Raw genomic sequence first — 24,430 nt, forward strand, 5'->3', positions numbered from 1 at the left:
CTTACTCAAACGAGGAAGGGAAATGCCACCAATATAAGAAAAGGAATAACATTTACTCAACTTTGTATGAGTGAAAAATAAGAAAGAAAAAAAAAAAAGCCACACCCCAAACCATCAGTTACCCTTTCTGTGATAACAACAAAAGAATTCCAGAATAGAAAGAATAAAAAGCTACTTTAGGGCCACAGGATACCAAAGTAGGCAGCTGTAGTTTAACATACTGATTCATCCCGCTAATGAAGTGAGAGCAAAATGAGTTGCAGAGATCCTTCACTTCTGGTAGATTACATGCTGACTACTCTCCCTCACCAGTTCCTTCTCCTCCTGATAATCTACCACTCTCCTAGATACATTAAGGATGTTCCTGAAAAGACTTTGGCAAAGACCAGAGGAAAGTTAATCATTAGTCGCTGCACATTCTGATTACCTTATTTGTATTACTTGTAAAGATATTCATAGCCAACATGTTGCAGAGTATATGAGGTGGGGAAAGAGCTGTTTGATTATGGGTCTCTGGATACATGAGATTATTTTAGAGCCTATCAATATATTGTGTTGCTAGCTGTTTAATGACTTGATAATTTTTACTATCCTTTATAACATGGACAAAAATGAATGTTAGATTATTGGTTTTGTTTTGTTTTGTTTTTGCATTTTATTCCCCTTTTAGGTGAACATGAAATTCACTGGAAATGAGGGACTGAGCTCAACAATATAGCCCTAGAGCTGCTAGTCCCCTGACTGTCTGCTTCAGCCAGCAAAGCCTGCTGAGCAGAACAGCTTTATTTATATTGTGGCTAAATGTCCATCCAAGAGGCACACTTCAGCCTTCCCTTCAGAGTAGGTACTCACAAAAATACACTGGGCCAGGTCTGGGAGTCAAGTTTTGAATGGAGGCAAACATTTTATTTGGGGAAACATCCAGTTAAGAGCATTTAGCCAACCAAGCACATTTGATGAATATATGTGTTTAAGTAGTACTACAGATTCATGTCAGTGCTCCACAGTTGATGTTGTAACTGGTGTTTCATTTGAACCCTTTCCTGATCCAGAGCTAGCTAGCTACCTACCTACACATGCACACATACACATACACACTCACACATCCATTTGCATGCCACATAAACAGAGGACATAAAATTTAGTTTTATTCAGAGATCCCATAGACACCAACAGACTATGCAACAAATGAAAACCAAGAAAAAGACTTTGGGAAGAATGAGAAGAAAAAAGTGGTGTTGTGTTTCAGGGCAGTTGCATGACTGTAGTCCTTCATAAATGCACTGCTTCTCTCTGGTCAAACAGTAGATTTCCTACATGGGAATACTTTTAGGGAACTATGCAAATATCAACAAAGAACATGGAAATATCCAGGTGACAAAAAGAAAAGGAGCAAAGTTTAACAGAAAAGATGCCTAGTTAGATGTACAGACCTCAGAAACATGCCTATCCATTTTGCAAGAGTAGGATGCTGCAGAAACAGTCAGCTGAGCGTTACAGCATGTATCTAAGAAAGTTCTGCACTTTCCTCGGTTGTTCTGTTAATGAGGAACATGGCAAAAATCACCACAAAGTCAAATATATGAAGAGTGCAGCCTTATGCTCCTGTGTAGGAGCACGATATATCCTCTGGTGTTTTACAGGGAGCTGATGCCAACCAACTCAATAAGAATGGGATCACTTTGGAAGAGGACCAAACCTGTAGCAGTAACAAAAGGTAAGAAGCAGATGAAAACACCATCCAGTGTAAAGAGAACACCATGATCACTTCTTTACTTCTTAGCTTCTCTCTCATAAAGAAAACAAAACATAATACATTTCATATGAAGAGAATATTTTGGATGGAACTCTGCTACGGATACAAAACATAAGTATACTCTACTGTTCAGATGCATTTCTCTTTTGAGCAACTGTGTTTGAGGCTGTAGTGTATTCACTTCCCAAAGAAGTATTTCACCACTCTTTGCTTTATGAAAAATAGTTAAGGACAAATGTACAAATTAGGAAGTTGAAATCCAAGTTGACAAAGTTTTTGGAATACCTCAGTGTTACACTCCTTATTTTTTTCTAATTTTTTAAATCTTTTTTTTTCAACTAACTTGCTGCTTGTATTGCACTAGGGTGGGTTTTCATTGTATCTACAAAGTTAAGACTACAGATGTAACATTTTCTGCAGTTTCTTTCATAAGTCTTTTTTTTTTGGCAAGGTTGTGATCCCATAGGGGCTAAATCCTACTGAGTGACAAGTCCCCTGGGAGCTGAGGAGGCTCAGAACCTCTCCAAGTCAAGTTTTCATCAGGTTGCACCTCCTTCACAAATTGTCACAGCTAGCAAAACAACAAATCAAAGAATGTGAAAGGTAGCTATTTTGCTTTAGGCTGATGAGATGCTGTTTCAGTTAGGTTACGTGCCAACTCATTTCTATCAGGTTTCTTTCAATAACTCAGAGGAGTTGGATGCAGAATTGAAAGGGCTGGATTATCAAGGTCTAGCTTTTCTTTAGAGAACAGCCACCAGGTACTAAACTGATACTATGCTTCTTTTTGAGTAGCAAGTCATCTTGAGCAATGAGAGCTGCAGGATAACCTAACCATCGGATGGTTGAAAGGGTCATAGTCATAAGCATAGTGGAGGTCAGCTTATGTTTGAAATGTTTTTGGATTGGATTCAAAGAGTATTCAAGGATTCATTTTGAGCCTTCCCCTGCAAAGTTTGCTTTCTATACTAAGAGAGGCAGAACATGCTAAAATAATACTGAAGTCAAGAGATCTGTTCTTCCACCATGTGAAGCATGTCCAGCATTAATCGAGCAGCTTAAGGTTGACTGAAACCAGTCAGTTTGGGTAAGAAGTGAGGGGGGCTGACGTGGGTTATTACTCAACTTTTCTTTGGATAGAAAGAAATCAGAAGAAGAAAAATGAGCATCACTTGGCCTCTTTTATTTAAGAGCAAAGGGAAATTGTATTGTCTTAATGCATTAAATGACAATTTTCTCTGTTAGCTTACTGTGAATTTGGGCTTTTTTTAAGATATCTAATTGCATGGATCTAGAAGTAGCAAGACAGTTGTTCCAAGCAGCTCCTGCAACACACTTACACCTGTTTCCCTTATGAGAGACAATTACTGGGGATTTTATGAGAGAAGTGACCAACCCCAAATGCTCATATTACAAGTTCTAAATACTGGTGTACTCTCCTGTTATTTTCTGATTATGAAAGAGCTGTACTTTCTGCACCTCTGTAAGAAATCTTGTAGGAGAAACTCACTGATGCATACACCCAACACACACATGCACACACAGTTGCTAGCTGTTCTCTCCTTTCTGGCCAGCAGACACTGATCTCGTAGTCCTGCATTCCTTGTGGATTCAGATTTCCATAATGGGGCAGGCTTCAGGGGAACGGGTAAGAGAAGATAAATTTTGGTCTTCTGATTTATGATTTCATGGAATACAAGAACAATGGTGTTTCAGCGAACAGCAACAAATTTAACCACAAAATGTATTTTTTCTATAAGGCAGTAATTACACACTTCCATAGGATAGCACTGAGGCTGCCTATCAATTAATAAGCTAGATCTTTATAAGATAATGAGAATTATCTTCCACAATATGTAATTTTTATATGGGATAAAAAAAATAAAAAGGTTAAGGCTATCAAATTACGTCTTCGGATTATAAGCAGATACATATCTAATAGGGATTATAGTAGATCTTCTCCCTTACGTTTACTACTCTGTAATTATACAACAGGGGTCTTAGAGATAGACCACCAAGTGACGTGGACCACAGGGTGAATCTGCTGTGGCTGTCCCTATATTTTCAATTGACTTCATCAGCCTCAGCAGCAGTAAGAGAAGGCACTTACCTCTCATTTACCCTAAGGCTTCCTGTTGCACTTTTGCTGTGTAGAGAAGCCTTCATTTCTACACTTAAATTTGTGCCCCATTTGATGCCGTTTGTCATTGCCAAAGCAACATGGAAAGAGCTTTAGGGAAATCAAGAATCGGCCTCAAGGAATGCAGGATGTTGTGTGCTTCACACATCAAAGGGATGTGTGCTACTGTCCGCTCTTGCTCATCTATGTGATTTTATTAGGTATTTTGAAGGAAATCTATTGAGCATACTGAGATAGATGCACTCAAACACAACAGCACAACAGCAGTTTATAGATTAATGGGACTAGCAACACATGAAGCTGAAAAATATTTGCAAAATTCAGCCATCGTAGCTGTTTCTATACAGTAAATAAATATTTCTATGGACAAGAGGAAACATTATAAAAATAATTCATCCTTTTAAAAGACAGAGGGATTAATGTTTGTGCTCCTAAGTTTACAGAAGGGCGCTTAAATGCATAAATGACCTGATGAGCATTTACAGTGACATTTACAGGAATGCTGCAAGCTGCTTCATGTTTTACAAAATCGACCCACTACTTTTTGAGCCTACACATTTGACAAAATCTGTTTATATTTCTGTTTGTGAAGACCTTGGCCTAAGCTCTCTGTCAAGTGATTTAGAATACAATTTATATGCCTTAGCTTTACTTTAAGGAGTTTACTTTTAATTGGCAACGTTCATTCATTCGTAACTGGTCTTTAATTCACTTAAAATTGACTATGCCCTGTAATAAATTTGCACTTTAAAGGATGCTTTTTTTCATTTAGGAAAGGTTGAAAATTGATGAATTAAAATTTGGAGAGGACTTTTCGCTCTAAACTATTATTAGGATTTTGGTGGATGTTAACCTTGATTCTTATTTCCTGTGTGTACAGGCATCTCTTCTGATATCAGAACTGTATTTCATAATATGCTACATTTCGACTATAATTGACCAGACTGAACAGTAGCAAATTAAACAGCTTTTCCCCAAACCTCAGATGGCAAATGAACAGCTACAGATTTTTAAGTCGGGCAAAATTCATTAATTCCTCAAATGGGAGAACACCAAACACTTCAATACTAAAGATCTCAGAAACAAACAAACAAACAAACAAACAAACAAACACCTACTTTCCTCAGGGAAACACCTTTAAATCATTTTGTTTAGGCTCACCATTCTATTCTTTTGTCCACCTGGTCTCTACAACACAAATTTTCAGATTTAGCATGTCTTTATACGGCAGATAATAGTTCTTCTCTGTGTCTTAGACTTTTCATTTCTAGTTTTACAGGTCAGCATTTATCTTACCAGTGCAATTATGAGAAGAATGTATTTTTAACATGCATGTGCTCCTTCTCCAGCTCGGCCAAACCAATGTAGATACTTTTTGAAAATTCTTCAACTACCCACAGAAACTGGCAACAAAAAAAGATGTTACCACACAAAAGGCTCATTTGCTCTGCCACTCATCACAAAGTCTCTTTACGTTGTCTAGTGCAAGCGAGAATCAGGCCCTGGACACTTTGGATCTGCTGAACAATACCTTGCAGGTTACTGAAAGATTTCGAGACTGAAGCAGCTGTCATTTTTTTCCCCATAAAAAATCAGAAATGTAACAGGCCTAGAATGTAGCAACAAGGTTACCTGCGCTGAATCACAGACATCCCATACAGAAACTGCAGGATTAAAGAACACGCATTTTATGTTTAGTCCTATCCATTCAGTATTTAGAAAGTTGTCCAGCATAAAAGAATGTCTCATGTGAAATGCTCAGTGTTCACAAGCAAAGTTTTGTAAACTTAAGAAAGCTTAATTTAAAAATAGACACAAGTAAAAGCTAAACTAGTAATTTTTTTTTCTTTTTTTTTTTTTTTTCCTTTTTGCATATTTTTGTTAGGTGCTTCTTCTCTGTCTAAAATGTAAAGTCCAGAGTGCAGCTGGTGCAAATCCTAGCTATAGATATCAAGCAAGACAAAGACAGTGTCAGACACTGATCCAACTGAACTAAGGACCCACGTACTTTGGGAGTTGGCTTTGGGGGAAAATTCTCACAGATACACAGAAGATGACTAGGGAGAACACCAGCCCAAACACAATAAAACAAATTACAAAACACCAACACATATATGCAGATCAGGAATCAACTTCTCACACTGATCCTACATTCCTTGCATAGCTTTGCTTATGCAGAGAATGTGGGATGTGGCCCTTACGTTAGACATTTTTGCAAATGAAGAAGGGAAGATTATTTGCAATGGTAACATTTTAAGTCATTTGGCATCAGCACAAACTACCAGGAGCAGGATCAGATTCCCACACAAATATGGAAGCTCTCTAGCGAGCAAGGCAGGGATGAGAGAACAATACAGCATATTGATTCTTGTCCAGTGACCAAAAAGAAGGGGAATCCTAGTTATTACACACTTCCAAAACTTTCATTACATTTGCAAAAATGAAGAAAGACAAGAAAAAGACTACAAATTCTGTCATCCCCAAAACCAAGGGAACATTGAGAGAAAGTCTCTTACTCAAAAGGAACCTCCCTTCAGTGTAAATAAATTCTGAAATGGAACCAAAACCAGAAACAACAGAACCTTGGTGAGAGCCAAAAGAGAACCACATAACTCAAAAACATAGTATAACCGATACTGCAGGACGCACAAATTCTAGTAGATAATCCCACAGATGACTTCACAGAGCCACTCATCGACCCACGTAATTCTTGATTCCATTACAAAAGAGAGAGAGAAAGAGAGAGAAATAATACTCGAAAAAAAAAAAATAAGAAACATCCTTCCTCTTTTTTAAAATAAAAATCAAGATCATCTCCCCTCCCCCCTCTATCTGGAAGCAGGTTAGCTAACCTTAACAGTCTCAATTTAAAATAAAATATATATTTATATATATATTCATATATATAATAAAAGAGAAGATATTAGTGGCAGTGTACGCAAAAAAAAAAAAAAAAGAAAACAAAGAAAAACTTACTTTTAACAATCTCACTTTTTGTTTCTTTTTTTTTTACACAAATACTGTTGTAAATATATTAAAAAAATCAGCATTCTATCTGGTAAACGTCACTTTTGCCCCTCTATAAAATTTTGAATTAAAAAAAGTCCCAAGAACTCTTTTTTTAATTATTCCCCTCCCCGCCCACCCTCTATTCCTCCTTCTTCCACAAGAATAAATCCTGATGCAACTTTTTTTTTTTTTTTTTGCAAAGATTGTGGGAACTAACCCTTCTCTTGTACCTAGATCCATAGGTTGCAACCTCCGATATCTTTGATTTTCCTCTGTGTTTCTCTTTGCCTTCTGTGAAAGTCCCTCTTGATTGTGCTGAGGCCCTGGGCTCAGCGAAGACACTGAATAAATTACAAAAAGCCACCGATGCTCGTTGTCTGAATCTTCTTGGTTTCTGCTGTAAGGTGGTGATGATATGGGAAAAGCAGTGGGGAGGGTGAGCCAGAGAGCGTGGGATGGAGGAGAATCCAGGTGAGGAACTTCTGATTCTTTTTCCTCATCCTGCAGGGACTCCACACTATCCAAGCCACACTGCCTTGCGCTCCCCTCAGCCCTTCTGTGTGTTTGTGGGTGCGTGTGTGTGAGAAAGCAGACACGTGGTGGAGACCAGCAGGGCCTTGGTTCCTCTGGTTGCTGCTCAACCAGAAGCAAAATATTCCACAGTTCTAACTGGATACTGTGAAGTCCAAAAGCGGTCAGCATTGTGAATGATGTCCATTGAAACACTGCGAGCGGTGTACTTATAACGACAGTAGGCCTTGTAGATTTTGTAATATATTTTGTTGGTTTTTTTTTTGTAGTGCTCTTCACAAGTGAGAAAAAGGAAATTGTTTTTTTTTTATTTTTTTCTGTCTGTTTTTTTTTGACTTTTTATGATTTTTTTTTGTTTGTTTCTTTTTTTTTTTTTTGTAGTAAAGAAGGGTTGTATTTAGAGGCCAGTAGTTAGAGATCCAACCAGTGGAGCTCGTGAAGCACTACCTGGCCTTAAGGCCACCATCCAAGGGAGGCTGGGAAAATTATTATTCACCCAGCCTCCGGAAATGTAATGTACCAGCAGGCAAAAAACAGTTCTTCATGTAGTACAAAAACAACAAAACGAAACGAACCAAAAAAAAAAAAAAGGAGGAAAATAAAGGTAAAAATGAAACAAAAATCATTTCTTAAATTCTAGTGCCATAGCTTTTTTGTTGTTGTTGTTTCTATTTTTTGTTCATAACAAAGAGAGAGAGAGATTCTACTTATCCGTCTGACACATGCATCCTCATGTGGTCGTTGAAATGCTCAATTTGGTCAAACTTAGCTGGACAGACAGAGCAGACGTACGTGGTCCCCTCTGTGCAGGCCACCACCCCGGCGGGGACGGCCCTCGCGCCGGTGCCAGTGGCTCCCGGTGTGCCGTTGGTGGCACTGTGCAGAGCCACATGCCTCTCCAGCAGGGTCTTGTGGGAGAACTTCTTCTTGCAGATGTAGCACTCATAGGACTTCTCCCCGCGGTGCAGGCGCATGTGCACATTCAGGGAGCTCTTCTGGGTGAAGCGCTTGTTGCAGATGCTGCACTGGTAGGCCCTCACGCCAGTGTGCGTCACCATGTGTTTGATTAAGTAATCCTTTAGAGAGAAGGAGCGCCAACAGATGCTGCATTGGTGGGGTTTCTCACCTGCCCGTTACCAAAGAGAGAGAAAAAGAAAATTAGACAAAATTAAAGATAACAGAATTACGATGCTTTGCAGAAAGTGAACGGTGAACCCCACAGGGGTCTCTGGAGAGATGCTCTGCCTAAGAAAGAGAAATTCTGTTAATAATTGTGTTTTGATACACAACACCTTATTTGATCAGATAATTAATGATGCTTTACAATGGATGTTACAGGTACTCCCAATTTATACACTGTAAAATGGAGCTCATGTGATTTGTTCAAGCTCCTAGAACAGACAGTTGCAAGACAGGAGTGGAGATAAAAGGTTCTGGAATCTATGCTTAGCTTCAATGGCACAGCCTCTGCTGCCCTAGGCAGGAGAGGGAACTCTGTGTTTCTGTCCTGTTCTCCTTCATTCCTCCTAGGAAGATCTTGGTCAAGTTATTTTACCTTCTAGTGCCTCCGTCTCCCTACCTGTATACAATAAAAACACGATCTACCAGACAGCTGACCTGTAATACACTCGTTTCTGTTGTATTGCTTTAGATTTCTAGGAAGATAAGTGCTAAGGATTGCCAAGGGAATCCAACTCTTTATGAGAGTTTACATTCGTTGCCCCTTTTTCTGGTCAAATCTAATATACGAAATATGAATTAATGTGTATTCCACAATACAAATATGTAGCTGTATTGATAATACAAACAACAACCAACAACCTGAATGTTGCATCAAAAAGTGCTTTTAAATCTTTTTTAATCTCTTGTTGTGTATTTCGGATGTGGTAAATCATCAGCCTCAAACCTATATGGGTGAGAGACAGTCCCATAACTCTGAAACAGTTACAGTCATTCTCTTATTTTGCTGACTGAATTCTGCAATTTCCTGTCTAGCAAAAGTAATTTTCTTTCACATCCTGCTTCCTCCCTTTTACAATCTACCTACAACTGTTTTAAATCCTGAAGAGTCAATTTTCAGGGGCCATTGCATCCCCATGGTAATATACGTGCAGTGACGTACATTCAGTTTTAAGAGAGGATGATTTATATGGATTGGATGGGAAGGATCCCCTTTTTCTCACTTCTGAGTTTTAGTTCCTCTTTATTTCACAGCTTGCACATATGATGGCAACATCTGTGGTTAGAATCCATGAGCCATGTCCATGAAACAGCGATGATTTTGTCCTGAATTGGTAAAAAATACTTGGTAATAAATAAATAAATAAACAAATTTACTGTCTTTGTTGAAAACAGTAGTGTGGTGAGCATAGACAGGCCAATGTACATGACATGAGTTATGCAGAAAACGATAGTGTGTCAGCTATAATCATGTCAGGCTAATTTACAAGAGACTGATTACATTTACAATGCTCATTTTTGCCTTAGGCAACATATCTCCCGGAGTTTGTTATACGTCAGTCTCCTCTGCTCTAGACCTTGTTAAGATTATGCTATAAAAACACCCACATTTTTGCCTCCATATATTTCTAAGATATGCTGGGTTCTGCCTTTTTCTAATCTTAACTTCAAAGCCTTCCTGGGAGTTCTTTCCTAAAAATCTTAAAAACTTTTTAGGTTTTCTTTTTCGTATGCCAGTTTGTGTGCTTCCTTAGTGATTGTTGTGTTGTCTTTTCCCACTGTAGATTCTTTATTCCTATGATTCTTCCTCTTGAAATCAAGTGTTCCACGAATTAGATGTATATGTTCTTCCTTTCGGTTCTTTATATTTGGCTGTTTTTAGCTAATAACAAGATCAAGTTACTTGATTTTTACATGTAGCATGTAGGAGAAGGCAATGATAGTTTTTAAGGTGCTGGTCACTGCATATATTCTAACACTGTGTTTCCAAAACGCTGCACTTCTGAGAACAAGATGGTGGCATACATTAAAGCCAGTTCACATGGAGCACTGCAAAATATTGGTCTCTAATACATTTATGTTTATGTGAAAGAAGAAAAGGACATAAATCTGTGTCTACATCATAGTGCTTTCATTGCGTGAAAGGTTGTTTCAAAATATAGGTCTTGGAACCTTAAAAACACACAAAGATTGGGAGATCTTTGGGTTGATGAATTGTAGTTTATGACCAGATACTTTGTGAATTCTCTTGACAGCAAGATAAATTCAAACACTTGCATCTCCCAAATCTTTCTCTTTTTCCTTGGATTCTCACAAGAGCCACATCATGGGCATGCAGCAGATGTGCTTTCTTCGAGATTGTACATAAATGGTTATGCCTTTCGGAAGTTCTGCCCTCTCTTGCTCAAGGTGCTATTGTTTCTTAGATATTGAAGAAGCCAGTGCATTCCTAAACAAACATGGAAATCATTTATTTACACAATTCTCTCCTTGCTACTGGAAGTTCATTAATTTTGGCATTCTCAGATCCACAGAAACAAAATATGAATTAATGACTGGAAATATCTATCAGTTTCTTCGGCTGACTGCTTGTAATAGCTAAGAATACTTTAGGACAGGTCTCTCAATGTTACTCTTTATCTGGCCCCAAACACCTCATAGTTAACCCTCACTGCTACAGTGCAGTGCATAGTTGAGACTGGGGAAAGTAAAGCACCCAATCTCAGTGAAATTATTTGTAAAAAAGCCTTTCAAGATTTTAGGACAAGGATGCAGGCAGATAAAACTGACTGTCTTTTTAATGGGATATTTTCCTGAAAAACACAACACTACCTACACAGTATTTTAGCTACTTATCTACAACAGAAACATTGAGAACATAAACAGACACAAAAAGACAATCTTGAGACTCAGGATTCTTAATCTTTGCAACCATACATTTTTTTATCAGTCCTGAGAAGTGAACCTCCCAGTAAACTATGTATATATATATATACATATACGATTGTCTTAGATTTCTAGAGGATTTTTTGATTTAAGTGATTATTATACATAAATAGAAATCAAAAGTTTATTTACACACATGGAAGTGAAATTTACTTGATACAGTGGGGAGGCATGACTTACATTCTTTCCATACCTCAAGCAATTTCTCCAGGTTCTACTCTATATATGACAAACCCAACATTTATTTAAATATCTGATGTTAACAAAATGACTGGTTGGTGAGAGAAATATTTACTCTTTCTCCAAACCAGAATTTCTTTACAAAGTAAAAAGGAGAAGAGGGCTAAAGCAAGCAAAATTTAGTCCTGAATCCAGGACAGCTTCTCCATGATAGATAGATAAATAGACAGGTAGATATAACCTCAATGATTTTTAAATCTTGTAACTAAACAAAGCTAGAAAAGGCAGTTTTGGATTAGTAGTAAAAGCAATCACCCACACTGCCTCAAAAGACCATATATTAAAACCATTTTTGAAACAAGAAGGGTGCTGTTGCTGTGTTCTACATTCATTACTTCATTTTTTTTTCCTGAGTTCCATGTTTCTGTAGCCCCAGCTAGTGAAACACCTGGCTTACCAAGAGATTATAGAAGTCAACTTCAGAGAAGTACAGAAAAACTTCCTGAAAAACTCCAAATGTACTACGGTATAGAAATATGTGAGATTTAGAAAATATGTGGCATTGTGTGTAATACCCAGGCCTGGACCTAGTGCTGCAACTCCACCAGGAACGAACAAGCCCTTAAGTCAGCCCAGACATCAGCATCTGAACCTAAAACCCCTACAGCTGTAGCAGTGGCAAGCTTTTCCTCAGTAGATGCGTTCTTCTTTTAAAGACTCTATTACAGTTCTGTCATGCCACTTAAGTGTTGCCTGGCCAGCCAGCAGAGGAAAACAAGTGCTTACCATTTCCTTCTATGAATGCAGGACACCTTTTACTCCAAGCAAAAAGAGCTTGTTTCTGCACCATGCACAGTTAGACCCCTGTATGGGACCTATGTGTGTCCACAGGGGCTCAATTTCAACGCAGTCGGATTAGTGTTCAGTGATACCAGTTCCCTGGGTAGCCTCTGTTTGTGATGAGGGCTGTCAGGTTGGGAAACAGAACTTAAGTCCTTGTTTGTAAAGGATTTTCCCTGGCTTCATGTGTAAGCCAATAGGACAAACTCTTACCTGTGTGTACAAACATGTGCTTGACGTAGTTCTGTTTGGCGGTGAAAGTCTTGTTACAGAGAGTACACTCGTAAGGCTTTTTTTCGCCTTGCCCACCTGCTGTGCTGTGGCCCGCAGATGGGGCCAAGGGCTGAGGGGCTGGCAGTTGAGCAGTAAAAGTTGACAGGCCAGGCTGGGACACTGTCACAAACTGTGTCTGTTGGCCAGCTATGGGCTGGGGCAGGCTGAAGAGAAAAGGCTTAGGGCCACTGCCAGCAGACTGTGTGGTGAAAAGGGCAGGCAGGTACGTGTTGCCAGCTGTGCCAATGACCTGAGTGTTGCTGGTCAGAGTCAGTGGCATCCTCAGATTGCTGGTGAGGGATTCTGTCTGGCGTAAGTAGATCTGCGTGGTTGGCAACGGTTGGGCAACAGTTGTGTTGACAGAAGGCTGCAAAGCCCCCTTTTCGGTGCTGTTATTGACTGTGAGCACTTTGCTGTCCATTTCAACGTCATTGCTTCTCTCTGGAGAGGAAGAGTTGGCATCTACATGTTGCTGCTGCTGTTGCTGAGGCTGACTGCCATCAGCAGGGATATCATTTTGATCTGCTTGAGAAGGTTCTTGCTGCCCATCCCTGCCCAGACCAGTCATAAACTGCTGCTCCACAGAATCGGGCTCAGTACCAATGGAGGAACTGACTCCCGAGTCAAAACTCTCCCCTTTGGGTTCACTCTCAGTGCCTTCTGCTTGGTCAGTGTCCTCAGTGCATTCCTCAGACTCATTGCGCTCAAGGATCTGCACCCTCTGTTGGCCATAGTAGTCATAATCATCCTCCATCTCCTGCTTAATATGGATGTTGCCCATCAGGGTTTGAATTCGGACAGGGCGTGGTTGCTTGCGGCAATGTGTGGTCTCTGGAGTAGTAGAGAGGTACCGCTCCATCTGCTGTGACCGTTCATGGATCCTGGTAATCCAGCTGGGGTCTTCCATGTGATGGTCCCTGGGGAGCCCCAGGGCTGTTTCATGGTGACTGACCACAGCCCCACTATAGAAGGAGCGCTCCCCACTGCCATTTTGCATGGAACAGGCATACAGGGCTGAGTAGATCCTGTCCACACTGTGCTGTGAGTGGCTCTGCAGGTAGCCAGACTCCGTGTCGGTGCTCTGCCCCGAGGTGCCTGATTCGGGTGTTCCTCTGGGTGTCTCCTGGCCAGAATCTTGAATCACCGGGTAGACCTCTCCTACATTTTGCGAGACGATCCTTGTGCACTCATCAATCACAGTCTTGATCTGCAGGATGCTGGCAGCTGTGAGGATTTGGAGGGCCTCTGATTGCGAGACCCGCAGCACCCCACTGTACATGAAGTCAATGAGCTTTTGCACAGACTGGACTGACACCACTGAGGGAATCTCGATGTCACTGTAGCCCAGCAGCAGCTTGTCCTGGAAGAAGGGGCTGCCAGCTGCCAGCACGCAGCGGTGGGCACGTAGCATGCTGCCGTGGATGCGGACCGTCACGTCACAGAAGTGGCCACGGTTGCGCTGCTCGTTGAGGGTCTCGAGCACAGAATTGCTGAAGTTGTGAAGGTTGATGCTATGAATGCGCTCTGTCATCCCCTTGCAACTGATGTTACCTGTAGCAAAGCAGGTGACAAAAAAAGAGGAGATTGGGTCTTTTCCCCTGCAGACAGGACACTGACAAACGTGACTGGCCACTGGGTAAACAAAAGAGATTATACCATAAAAGCCACAAACAGAGGCACTAATGAGAAGATATCGCCTCTGTAAGGAGAGAAGTAAAATCATACAACTCTTTTGCAGAGTTGAGAAGGTTCTGAATTTCTGAACAAAAAGAAACAAAGACAGATGTAGCTGGTCAATGTTTCAACCATGTTTCTGGGCCTCGAACTTCCTATCAGCTTATATGGCTTTAAAAAGCCTGGAGCCAGCCAACTGTAAGCACTGATATGGGTTTTAGGCTGTTTGGATGTGGATCTACTCCAGAAATAATCAAATTCTTACTTTAATTACCCTTTACACCAACTTGTTAATGCAAAGAGTCTACATAAAAATGTGGTTTCTATCTAGAATGTCATATCAAGGAATTTGCATGCTGGTTTTTATGCTACAGCTACTTGTACAAAAAGTTGGCATTCACTTTCCAAGATTTCCAAATTTATACTGTACATGTTCCTAAAATCCCACACACAGTTTTGTCTGGGGTTGTGGTTGAGAACATTTGCTACCCAATAGTGACAAAGAGTCCTCCATAAGAACCCAAAGCATAAAGTTAACATGAGCTATCCCCTTTAGTTTTAGCATATCCCAAGTTCTGATTGGCACCAGAATGCCATCATATAAACAAACGTTCTCCTGCTGTTATTCACTTGACAGAAACTGGAAAATTACAGGCAATTTCTCTAAGAATGACTTAGGCTTAGTTTGGCTGAATAATCTGAATAGGGAATAGTTTAGAAAAGCACCTAACTGATACTGTTGCAGGGCAAACGTATCCTTCAAAATTAACTTACACATGTAACTTCTTAAACTGTTGATTCACTTCTCCCTATGTCCAACCTGCTTTCTTGGTTTAATGCCTTTTCATTTCTTCACCTGTTCTTTACTCATTTTTCATCTACTTAGATTTTGATGGCAGAAGCTACATTTTCATCTTTTAACTATGAAGAACCTACTGCCCACTGCGAGGCAAGCAAAGAAGTAATTATTAATAAATGATTTCTTTGGGCATTTCACCTTGGTTCTCAGAAAATGACAGAAGGGAAAGTAAGGCAACATCACTACTAGTATTATGGGACATTTTTTCTCAAATATTCCTACCAAAGTTAATCTCTTGCACAGCTACTGTGTAAGAATCTAGAAGTGAAATTTGATAGAGAAGTATGAGTAAATTAAACCAGCTTAATGTCACGGTCTGCTTTAATGGAAATGTAAAGATCAAAGAAATGGCATCAAAAGTGGTTTCATACACATGCTTTTTAATGCAACAATCATCCTCTGGTCCAGCCTAAAGGGTGCTTTATATCTCATACACAAGCAGTAGAATATTATGAGTTACAATTTGCAGGAAAATGTGGAGTGTTCTCTCCTCCACCGTTTCCTTCTCATTTAGCCACTCCTGCCATCTCAAGTTGCTTTTGTTTTGATGCTTTATAGAGAAATCTCCTTGGACACAGGTGTTCATTTTAATTCTGTGACGCTGATGATGATAAAAGGAAGCATAAAGGTCAGGAACTGGAAATCCTGATGAGGCCAAGCTGTCTGAAGAAGTCTGATGCTAACAGACATGAACTATCCAGTATCAGAAAACGTGAGGTCAGAGCACTGGGGGGATGCCCAGATAGCTGAAACAAGGAGAAAACTAATAACGATACCATGGGTGTTGTGAACTACTTTTGTCTTGGTTATAAGCTTTGCTGGGAAACCTGAACTTCTTTCTCTGACAATCTGGTTGATCACAGGATTGGAAAAATGTCTTAGCAATTTGGAGCCCATCCTTCATGGGCACTGCAATTACTATTACACAAAATAATTTATAAATTACTCCACCCAGACAGAGTTGTTCTTCAGAGGCCTCCAAGATAGTTCCAGATGCTTTCCTTCCCAGCATGTCAGACCACACAAGTATGGAAACCATATTTAAAAAAAAACAACACACAGACATCCTTGATTTGAAAATAAAAGAACTTCAAAGAAGTGGAAGATCAGTGACAAACAGAGGACATCTCTTTTCAAGACTTACAGTAGGCCATGGCAAGTTATTCCATAGGTACCCTTTTATCTTTTTCACCCTTTGAGTGCCAGGCTATCAGTATGCTTTCCATCACAAAATATTGCTCACTACTTGGTTTGACCCTATTATTTTCTCTTCATGAGAATAGGTATTTAAGATGTTCTCCTGGAAAAGAGAATGACATCTAGTTTATTTTCTATATTATCAAATGGGGAATTTGATAATAAGAGATACAGAACCACAGAATCATTCAGGCTGGAAAAGACCACTGAGATTGCTTAGACCAATCATTAAGCCATGCCTGTGGCCATTCTACACAATGTCTCTCAGTGCCACACCTACCCTCCTCTTGAGAATCTTGGGGAACCACCAGTGACTCTACCACCTCCCTGGGCAGTTTGTTCCATTACATCACCTCTCTTGCTGAGAATAATTTTTTCCTACTCTCTAATCTGAACCTGCCTTGGCTTAACTTAAGACCATTACCTCTCATCCTATTGCTAATTACCTGGGAGAAGAGGCTGACGCCAACCTCACTCTACAACCTCCTTTCAGGAAGATGTAGAGAGAGATGAGATCTCCCCTGAGCCTCCTCTTCTCCAGTCTGAACAATCTCAGCTCATTCAGTCTCTCCTCATAAGACTCAAGTGTCAGATCCTTCACCAACTTTGTTGCCCTTCTCTGGACACATCTCACAGCCTCAGACCTTGTAGTGAGGGGCAGTACTTGAGATGTGGCCTCATGAGTACTGAGTACAAAGGGACGATCACCTCCTTAATCCTGCTGGCTGCACTATTTGTGATGCAAGCCAGGATTCTGTCGTCCTTCTTGGTCACCCAGGTACACCATTGCCTAATGTTCAGCTGCCTGTCAACTAACACCACCAGATCCTTTTCCTTCACACAGCTTTCCAACCATTCTGTTCCAAGCCTGTAGCAGTGCATGGGGTTTTTTGACTGAAAAGCAGGAAATGGAAATTGGTCGTGTTAAAGCTCATACAATTGGACTCAGTCCATTGATCCAGCTTATCCAGATCCCTATGTCGGGCCCTTCTACCCTCAGGCAGATCATCACTTCTTCCCACCTTGGTCATCTGAATATGTACTGAGGGTCCACTCAGTCCAGATATTCAGTGAAGATATTAAACAGGACAGGCCCCAGTACTGACCTCTTAAGAACACCACTATTGACCAGTTGCCAGCTGGATTTAACTCTATTCACCATCACACTCTGGGCCCAGCTCTCTAGCCACTTTCTCACCCAGTGAAGAGTGTGCCTGTTCAAGCCATGGGTTGCCAACTTCTGCAGGAAAATACTGTGGGAGTTAGTGAAAGACTAAGTTAGTTTAGGCAGATTAATTACATCCAGAGCATTTCCCTCAACCACCAAGTGGGTGAAGAAAAGGTTGATTAAACAGGACCTGCTTTCATGAACTCATGTTGGCTAGGCCTGATCCCTGGTTATCCAGCACGTCACATAATTGCAGTCAAGATAATCTGTTCCACGACCTTCTCTGATACTAAAGTTAGGGTGATAGGCTTGCAGTTCCCTGTTTTCTCCTTTTGGTCCTTCACTATGCAGCAGCCTATCTCAATAAACCAAAAAACACTCCCTGCATGTGCATGGTGTGGAATATGTTATGGACAGGTCTCCTGACTTGAGAAGGTACCAAGAATTCTACCTTGTTCATATGCACCTTGGCAGAAAGCATTTATTTTGTTAGTTAAATTTAAAAAAATGCATCCTCAGGACCAGTTCCCTTTCACTGTGATCTGCATCAAGAAATTGGGAAAGTGAATTTCACTGCTTGTTCATGTATCATGTTCAGAATGAAAGAAAGGTAGAGATTATCTTCATGTTTCAGCAGCCCTCTCTGCTGCATTTAGTTCCAATTGCTACCCATGAAAATCACCAGCCAGGGTTAATCAAGGCTAAGAAAAAGAGGTGTGTGTGCTCACAAGAGACTGATGTGAATAGCTCTCTAATAGGAACTGATCTAGGACAGTAAATTCCTTGAGGTGTATGAACTGGACTCAAAGTCATTTTGTTACTGAACAGAAATGACAACCTGAAAGGTAACTCCTTAAGACCACCGTGGTATTAAGGAGCAAGCATTCTTTATTTTGGCAATGGATCCATGGGGGATCACTCCACCTAGCATACACGACCAGCACAAAAAGTCTCCAGATTATATATATTTTACCTAATACATTCAAAGCTGCGTAAGCATTACTGATTGATTGCTACAAACTATTTGATACAATCTGATTTGATTAAGGCCACTTTGTTTCATCTGACTACGCATTCAGTTGGCAAATCTAACGGCAACTGTTTAGTTTTTATTCTTCCCTATCAACGTGCTGCTGCATTTCCTTATGGCTTACCACCATGATTGCTCAAATGTTGTGAAACATAAGTAGCACATGACACATTCCACAATATTTTGCAAGACACAAGGTAGATATTAAAATACACATTCTGACATACTGGTATAATCATGACAATTTGAGTTAACTCCATGTAAGGCAAAGGTATTTTGGTTGTGCCTGGCATAAACAGAGCACTCTCAAAAAAGCCTTTTCTAGTCTCCAAGTGAAATTGAAACATCTTCACTACTTCAACAGAGAAAGAACTAAAATTCATTCCTTAAGGATGAAAGAAGAGTGGTGCATGGAAGAGACATATAATGAATGGTAAAAAAAATCCCAACACATCCTAATGCAGATTTTGAGGATGGTTTTCCCAGGCTATCTCCCTTGATTTTCAACACTGAAAACAGTATCCATTCAAAGTACAGGCAACCAAAGCACTTGCAATGGTTGTGTTAGAGAAGCTAGTACACAAACCACAGTAGCATAAAAGAAGTAGTAGTTCACTCTGACAGGTTCTAGAGATTGCCCTGTTCAATGCAGCCCCTGCCTCTCTACAGGGAACTATGTCCAGATCCAAGTTCTAGAGTTGTCCTTACTCTGTATTGTTCTAAGCAGAAAGTCCAAAGGTGGCGTTTCCTGTAAGAGCTGGACTTACCAATGTAGGTTTAATTCTGACAAAGAATACCAGAATCTTAGGCAAGCCCCAGCAAGTATCAGTTCTTTAGGTATGTCCTAGGTGTATCAGTTCTCCACAAGATCCAGCAATACCCATGTGCATGCACACACACAAACACAAACACTCACCTACAGAATGCCTGGCTCGGGAAAAAGACTACTGTCTCAGGCTCTGCTCAGGCTTGCCACTCTTTTAAACATGAGACAGTGGGAAACTTCCTGGGAAATTCAAGTGGCCTTTGTTAGGTGCCTTCATGCCTCCTTCTCTTTTTTTTTTTTTTTTTTTTCAGTATATATGATGTAGAGATTCCAATGGACTAATTCTGAGAAACTCCTCTAAAATGGTTTTGTCCCCTTTCTGTGAAGCAAGTCCTGATTGGAGGGGTATACACAAAACATATAGGAAAGAATGGAGTTGAAAATGCAAAGGCCATTCTTACCCAGATGGGCAATGAATAGGCGACTGGGAAGTTCAAAAAAGCAAACAAAAAAAAAAAAACCAACAACCAAACACACACACACACACAGGCAAAAAAAAAAAAAAAAAAAAAAAAGCAAAACAACAACAACAACAACAAAAAAACCACCAGAAAGCCCAGACAACAGCGCAGATTATGCACATTTGCAATCCTCCTGACAGGCAATTTGAAGCTGGCATGGCATGAAGGTGAAACATATTACTGTGCAACTTTGAAAAAAGCTCTGTTTCCCCGTATGCAAATGTACCGATTAAACTGTCAGGCTATTCACAGAAACACGCATGGAATTCATCCTCAACCAGTTAGAAGGAGCGCAACATGGATGGGAAAGGGAAAAACTTTTGTTGTGAAATACATGACTGAGTGCCTAGATTAGTGTTTCCTTGAATCTAGTCCACCTCCTGCTGACTTTTATGCTAAGAGTGCTCGAAGGAAGGCAGATTTTACCATGACAATGACAGCGGCAACCTCTCCAAGTACAGTACCAGAGGGGAGAACAAAGGCAGAAGGAAACAGCAGAAAGTGAACTCCTGGAAGTTGCTTTAAAATATGTGGAACTGCAGCCGTGAGATACATCAATTACAGCCTGAAGGAAGATTTCTATACATCAAAGCTACAATACATAGATCTACATAAACGTGGAAAGATACGTCTCAAAAAGGTGATTTTATTATTTGTCAGGAACATAGAGAACGATCCCAGCAAATGCATGTAGCACAGTTACAAATACATATAGAATGCTGAAGATTGCAAGTCATACACAAATGGCTATGTTGTATGTTTTAAAACTCGAGGGATTTTTGTATAGCCACTAGATGTCCCCTTCTGCAAAGCCAATTTTGGTTGCCTTAAAGCTTGTAACTGTAAGGTATCATAGAATTTGTTTTCCTCTACTGTCATTTGAAATCACAGTCTCCCAAAGCTTCCTGCACAGTGATGACTGACCATTCCTAGAAACAGTGATGAGGAGATCATCACAGCTGCTGTAAGCCAGCAGTAGCTCAGTGCATGGCCTTCACCTGGAGCAAATTGCCAATGTTGCTGGAATCCAGGCTCTTTTCTGAAACTTACTGTGCCATGTTTCACAGAAATAACTTAGCGGAGGGCACTCCAAAGGCTCTGCTCTTTCCTTCACACTTAGAGGGTGAAATAATCACCTCGTATACTTGAAAGCTGGTAGGCCTGTTAAAATGTAAATGGATTGAGTTTTGGCCTCAGTTTTCTGCAGAAGCATTCAGAAAATTGTTTGGCAACTCATCTCCTGATACTTAGATAAGATTAACTAGAACTATTTTGATATTGCTGCTTTAGCTTGTCTTCCTGACAAGATTCTCAGGCCTTGCATTAATAATAATTCCCACTCTGATAGACATAGAAAAGCAGGAGGCATTTTATCACCTACAGAATATGTGCACCTGTAATCCAGTTCCTGGAAGCACCACAAGATAAATTAACCTGCTGCTGCTAGAGAACAGCATAACCATCTACTCTTTACCCTGTGCCAACAGTGGTTTGATGTGGTAATCTCTAATCCTTGCACTCCAAATCAAGTGCTGGAGGATCTCAGCCTCCTGGTTCTATCAAAAGGATGTGTTAAGTACTTCATACACTCATCAAGTTTACTCCTCTTCCTCATGGTGGGAACAATTTAGTTACACAATGCATTCAGAAATTTGCCTAAGACATTTGCAAATACCTCTCTATGTTGGATTTCCACTCTCTCCTCAGACAGACTGTCTACTAACTTTATAGTAAGAAAATTTTCCCAGTATTCAACTTGGAAACCAGTTAATCCTCCTTTCCTTTCCTCCAACAGACATAGACAAGTGTTGACTATTTTCCTTTCTATAACAGTCTCCCACATACTGGCAAATGTCTCACATTTAAACCTGTCTTTCCTAGAAAATCCAAACTCTGTTCTCCCTGTCACACTCACTGGACATACATACTTCTTTCATTCTTGTCTTCTTCCATCTTCTATTCCATTTGTCCTTCTTTCACTTAAAAAGGCACTGCCCTAAAGCAGATTAAGTGCTCCAGATGAGTGATGCTGTAATAATTATATATTATATATAATTATATTAAGTCACAGTATGTATTTTAATGTTTCCCAAGGTATAATTTGGAATGTGTCTTGTGCTACCTACATTTCACAACCTCTTGAAGGCAGCATATAGACAGGGAAGTAAAGAAGAGTAACTAAACATTAGCCACTAGATTTGCCAATCAAATGTACAGCCAAATGAAACTCACCAAGTGGCCTTAATCCAATTAGATTGTACCAAATAGTTCATAGCGATGAATCAGTAATGCTTATGCAGCTTTAAATGTATTTAGTAAAATGTATATCATCTGGAGATTTTTTTGTGGTGGGTGAACATGTCAGGTGTGCCCTAATCCTGTGCATCCAGCACCGCCATGAAGAATGTTTGCTTCTTAAATCCATATTGGTCTTAAGGAGTCATCTTTCAGATTGGCATTTTTGTTCAGTAACAGCATGAATGAAACACTTGCCTGAGACACCTCAGACACAATACAGTTCAAATACCTTATAGAATAAATAAAATCAAGCAAATAAAGCCCTATTATAAAAATGAAACTCTAAAGATTTTCCTTAAAAAAAAAAAAAAAAAAAAAAGCATGTCTCAGTAAAGAATGCTTAATTCGGAATAAAAAATCTCAAGTCTTGCATAAACATGACAGTTCATTAGAAATACAGCATTTCTATCACAGCATATGAAAGCTCCACAATTACCATAGGAAGTTTTCTTGTTTCCATATATCATCAACTCCTGTTCCAACCTTACTAATCAAAAACCACGGGTGCATTCTTCGGCTCCAATGACCTGATTTCCTGATTTATCCCTAGTGATGAAGTTTTATGTTCTGTTGTTCTGAAATTCGTTATTCTAAAATAAAACTGCATTAATGGAGTAAAAATTCATATTCGGTGTTGCCACTGACAAAATTAGTCCGATGTCAGGTTTCAGCTCTCTGAGACGAAGTTCAACAGAAGGACACTTTTCTACTCAAAGAAGTGACCTGAATTTAAAATCCTGAAAGCCCGGTAGTGGTTGACTTCTTAGCACATCCCAATGATGCCAGAGAGACCGATTTATCCAATTCTATTCAGCTTGATTCTCTTGAATATTTGGCCTCATTCTGAAAAGGGGCCTTCAAGGCATAAAAGCTTGTATGGAGTTTCAGGAACACAGGAAGAACATTTGTATCCTCAGCAGGAGATCTGACCAGGAGCAGCCCTTGCTTTCTGTTGCTTTAAAGGTTTGCTGGAGTTTTCACCCAATCATCTGCTTGAACATCTTGAAAATCAGTATCTCCTTCTATAATATCTATCCAAAACAAACACCAGATGACACTACACGAATTGCCCTAACCCTACCAGATTGTTGTTAGAATCAAAATATGTAGCAGTCTACATTTAACAGGAAGTACTGTATTTTTACCAGCACAACATCTATTAATGTGTCAGTAATAAAATCTATGGAAGAAAGAATCACTGTGTTCTGAAAGCTGTCAAACTTCTCTGAATTTCATAGTCTAATAACTACGTTTATTTGAAAGACAGAAATGCATGCACACACGAACACAACCTTATTCTCCAAGGAGCAAACATATTGAGTAGATGACTAATAAGAAAGAGTTTGTTTAAACTTTTTTTGAGAAGATGGGCTTTTTCTGCAGACTAAGCAGTGTTCTGCAAATGTCCTACAGACGACTTCTTTAGCTAATTGCCCTGTCCTTTTCAGCATCTGCAGCAATGAGATATCCATTTTTCATCAAACTGAAGACTAAACCATAGGTGTTCTGCACATAAAATTGCTTCTATATCCAGTGGACCTAGATTTCTAATGCTGAGCACAAAACCCTCTATTTCAGGATAGATGCTTGGGGTGCAGGCAGTGAATCACTTCCCTGTGCTTTGCCTGGAAGTCTGAAGGAAGAGTCCATTAGCTGTAACCCCATTTACTCCTTACTTCAGGGCAGCAACGTCTGTGCTTCAGTTTGCTTTGCATGTAAAAGAGGGATAGCATCATGCACTGAGTTCTGCAGAAGGACATGGTGCCTTAACTAATCTTTATCCAAGAAATGCAGAACAACTTGTAAAGAACGCTAGAGAAAAATCAAGAACTAATTCCAGAAGTCCCTTAAAATTTTGTTCTTTAGGCTTAGAAAAACTAAGCTGTTCTCTGCCCTGCTCTATTGCCTTGATTCCTTTATTCCTCTTTATGGTGATCATCCTACTTAAAACTGCACATACAGAGTGTCAACAGAAGAACCACTAGAGCTGTTGTCATAGCTGCACTGACAGGTATTGCACCTGGATGGCAATGTCATGATATGGGTGCATGTAATTCTTGTGCCCTGACCACTTCTAACCAGCTTTCATTTGCAAAAGGTGGGATCACCGAACCACTGAAAATATAAAATGAGAAAACTACACAACCACCTTCTTGTAATAGGAAACTGAGAAAGTAACGCGACCACATGATGGCACCATTTCCTAAGAAGAGAAACCAGGCTGCGTTCGTTTCCTCTTCGTTAGGGAACATTTTAATATTCTAAATGAAAACTGTTTCAAC

General features: G+C 39.9%; 1 protein-coding gene across 1 annotated transcript in view; it reads right to left on the minus strand.

The window, feature by feature from the left end:
* Positions 1-6,887: 6,887 nt before the first annotated feature.
* ZBTB20 (zinc finger and BTB domain containing 20) overlaps positions 6,888-24,430 on the minus strand; it is a 28,822-nt gene continuing 11,279 nt past the window's right edge. Inside the window, exons 2-3 of the mRNA XM_065742077.1 lie at positions 12,576-14,186; positions 6,888-8,562 (exon numbers count right to left, since the gene is read on the minus strand). Coding sequence (XP_065598149.1) covers positions 8,144-8,562; positions 12,576-14,166 — 2,010 coding nt within the window. The 5' untranslated portion in view covers positions 14,167-14,186 and the 3' untranslated portion in view covers positions 6,888-8,143. The remainder of the gene's footprint in view (positions 8,563-12,575; positions 14,187-24,430) is intronic.

The sequence above is a fragment of the Cyrtonyx montezumae genome, unplaced genomic scaffold, assembly GCF_038088225.1.
Source record: "Cyrtonyx montezumae isolate F1298 unplaced genomic scaffold, pur_monq_1.0 scaffold_3, whole genome shotgun sequence".
NCBI lineage: Eukaryota > Metazoa > Chordata > Aves > Galliformes > Odontophoridae > Cyrtonyx > Cyrtonyx montezumae.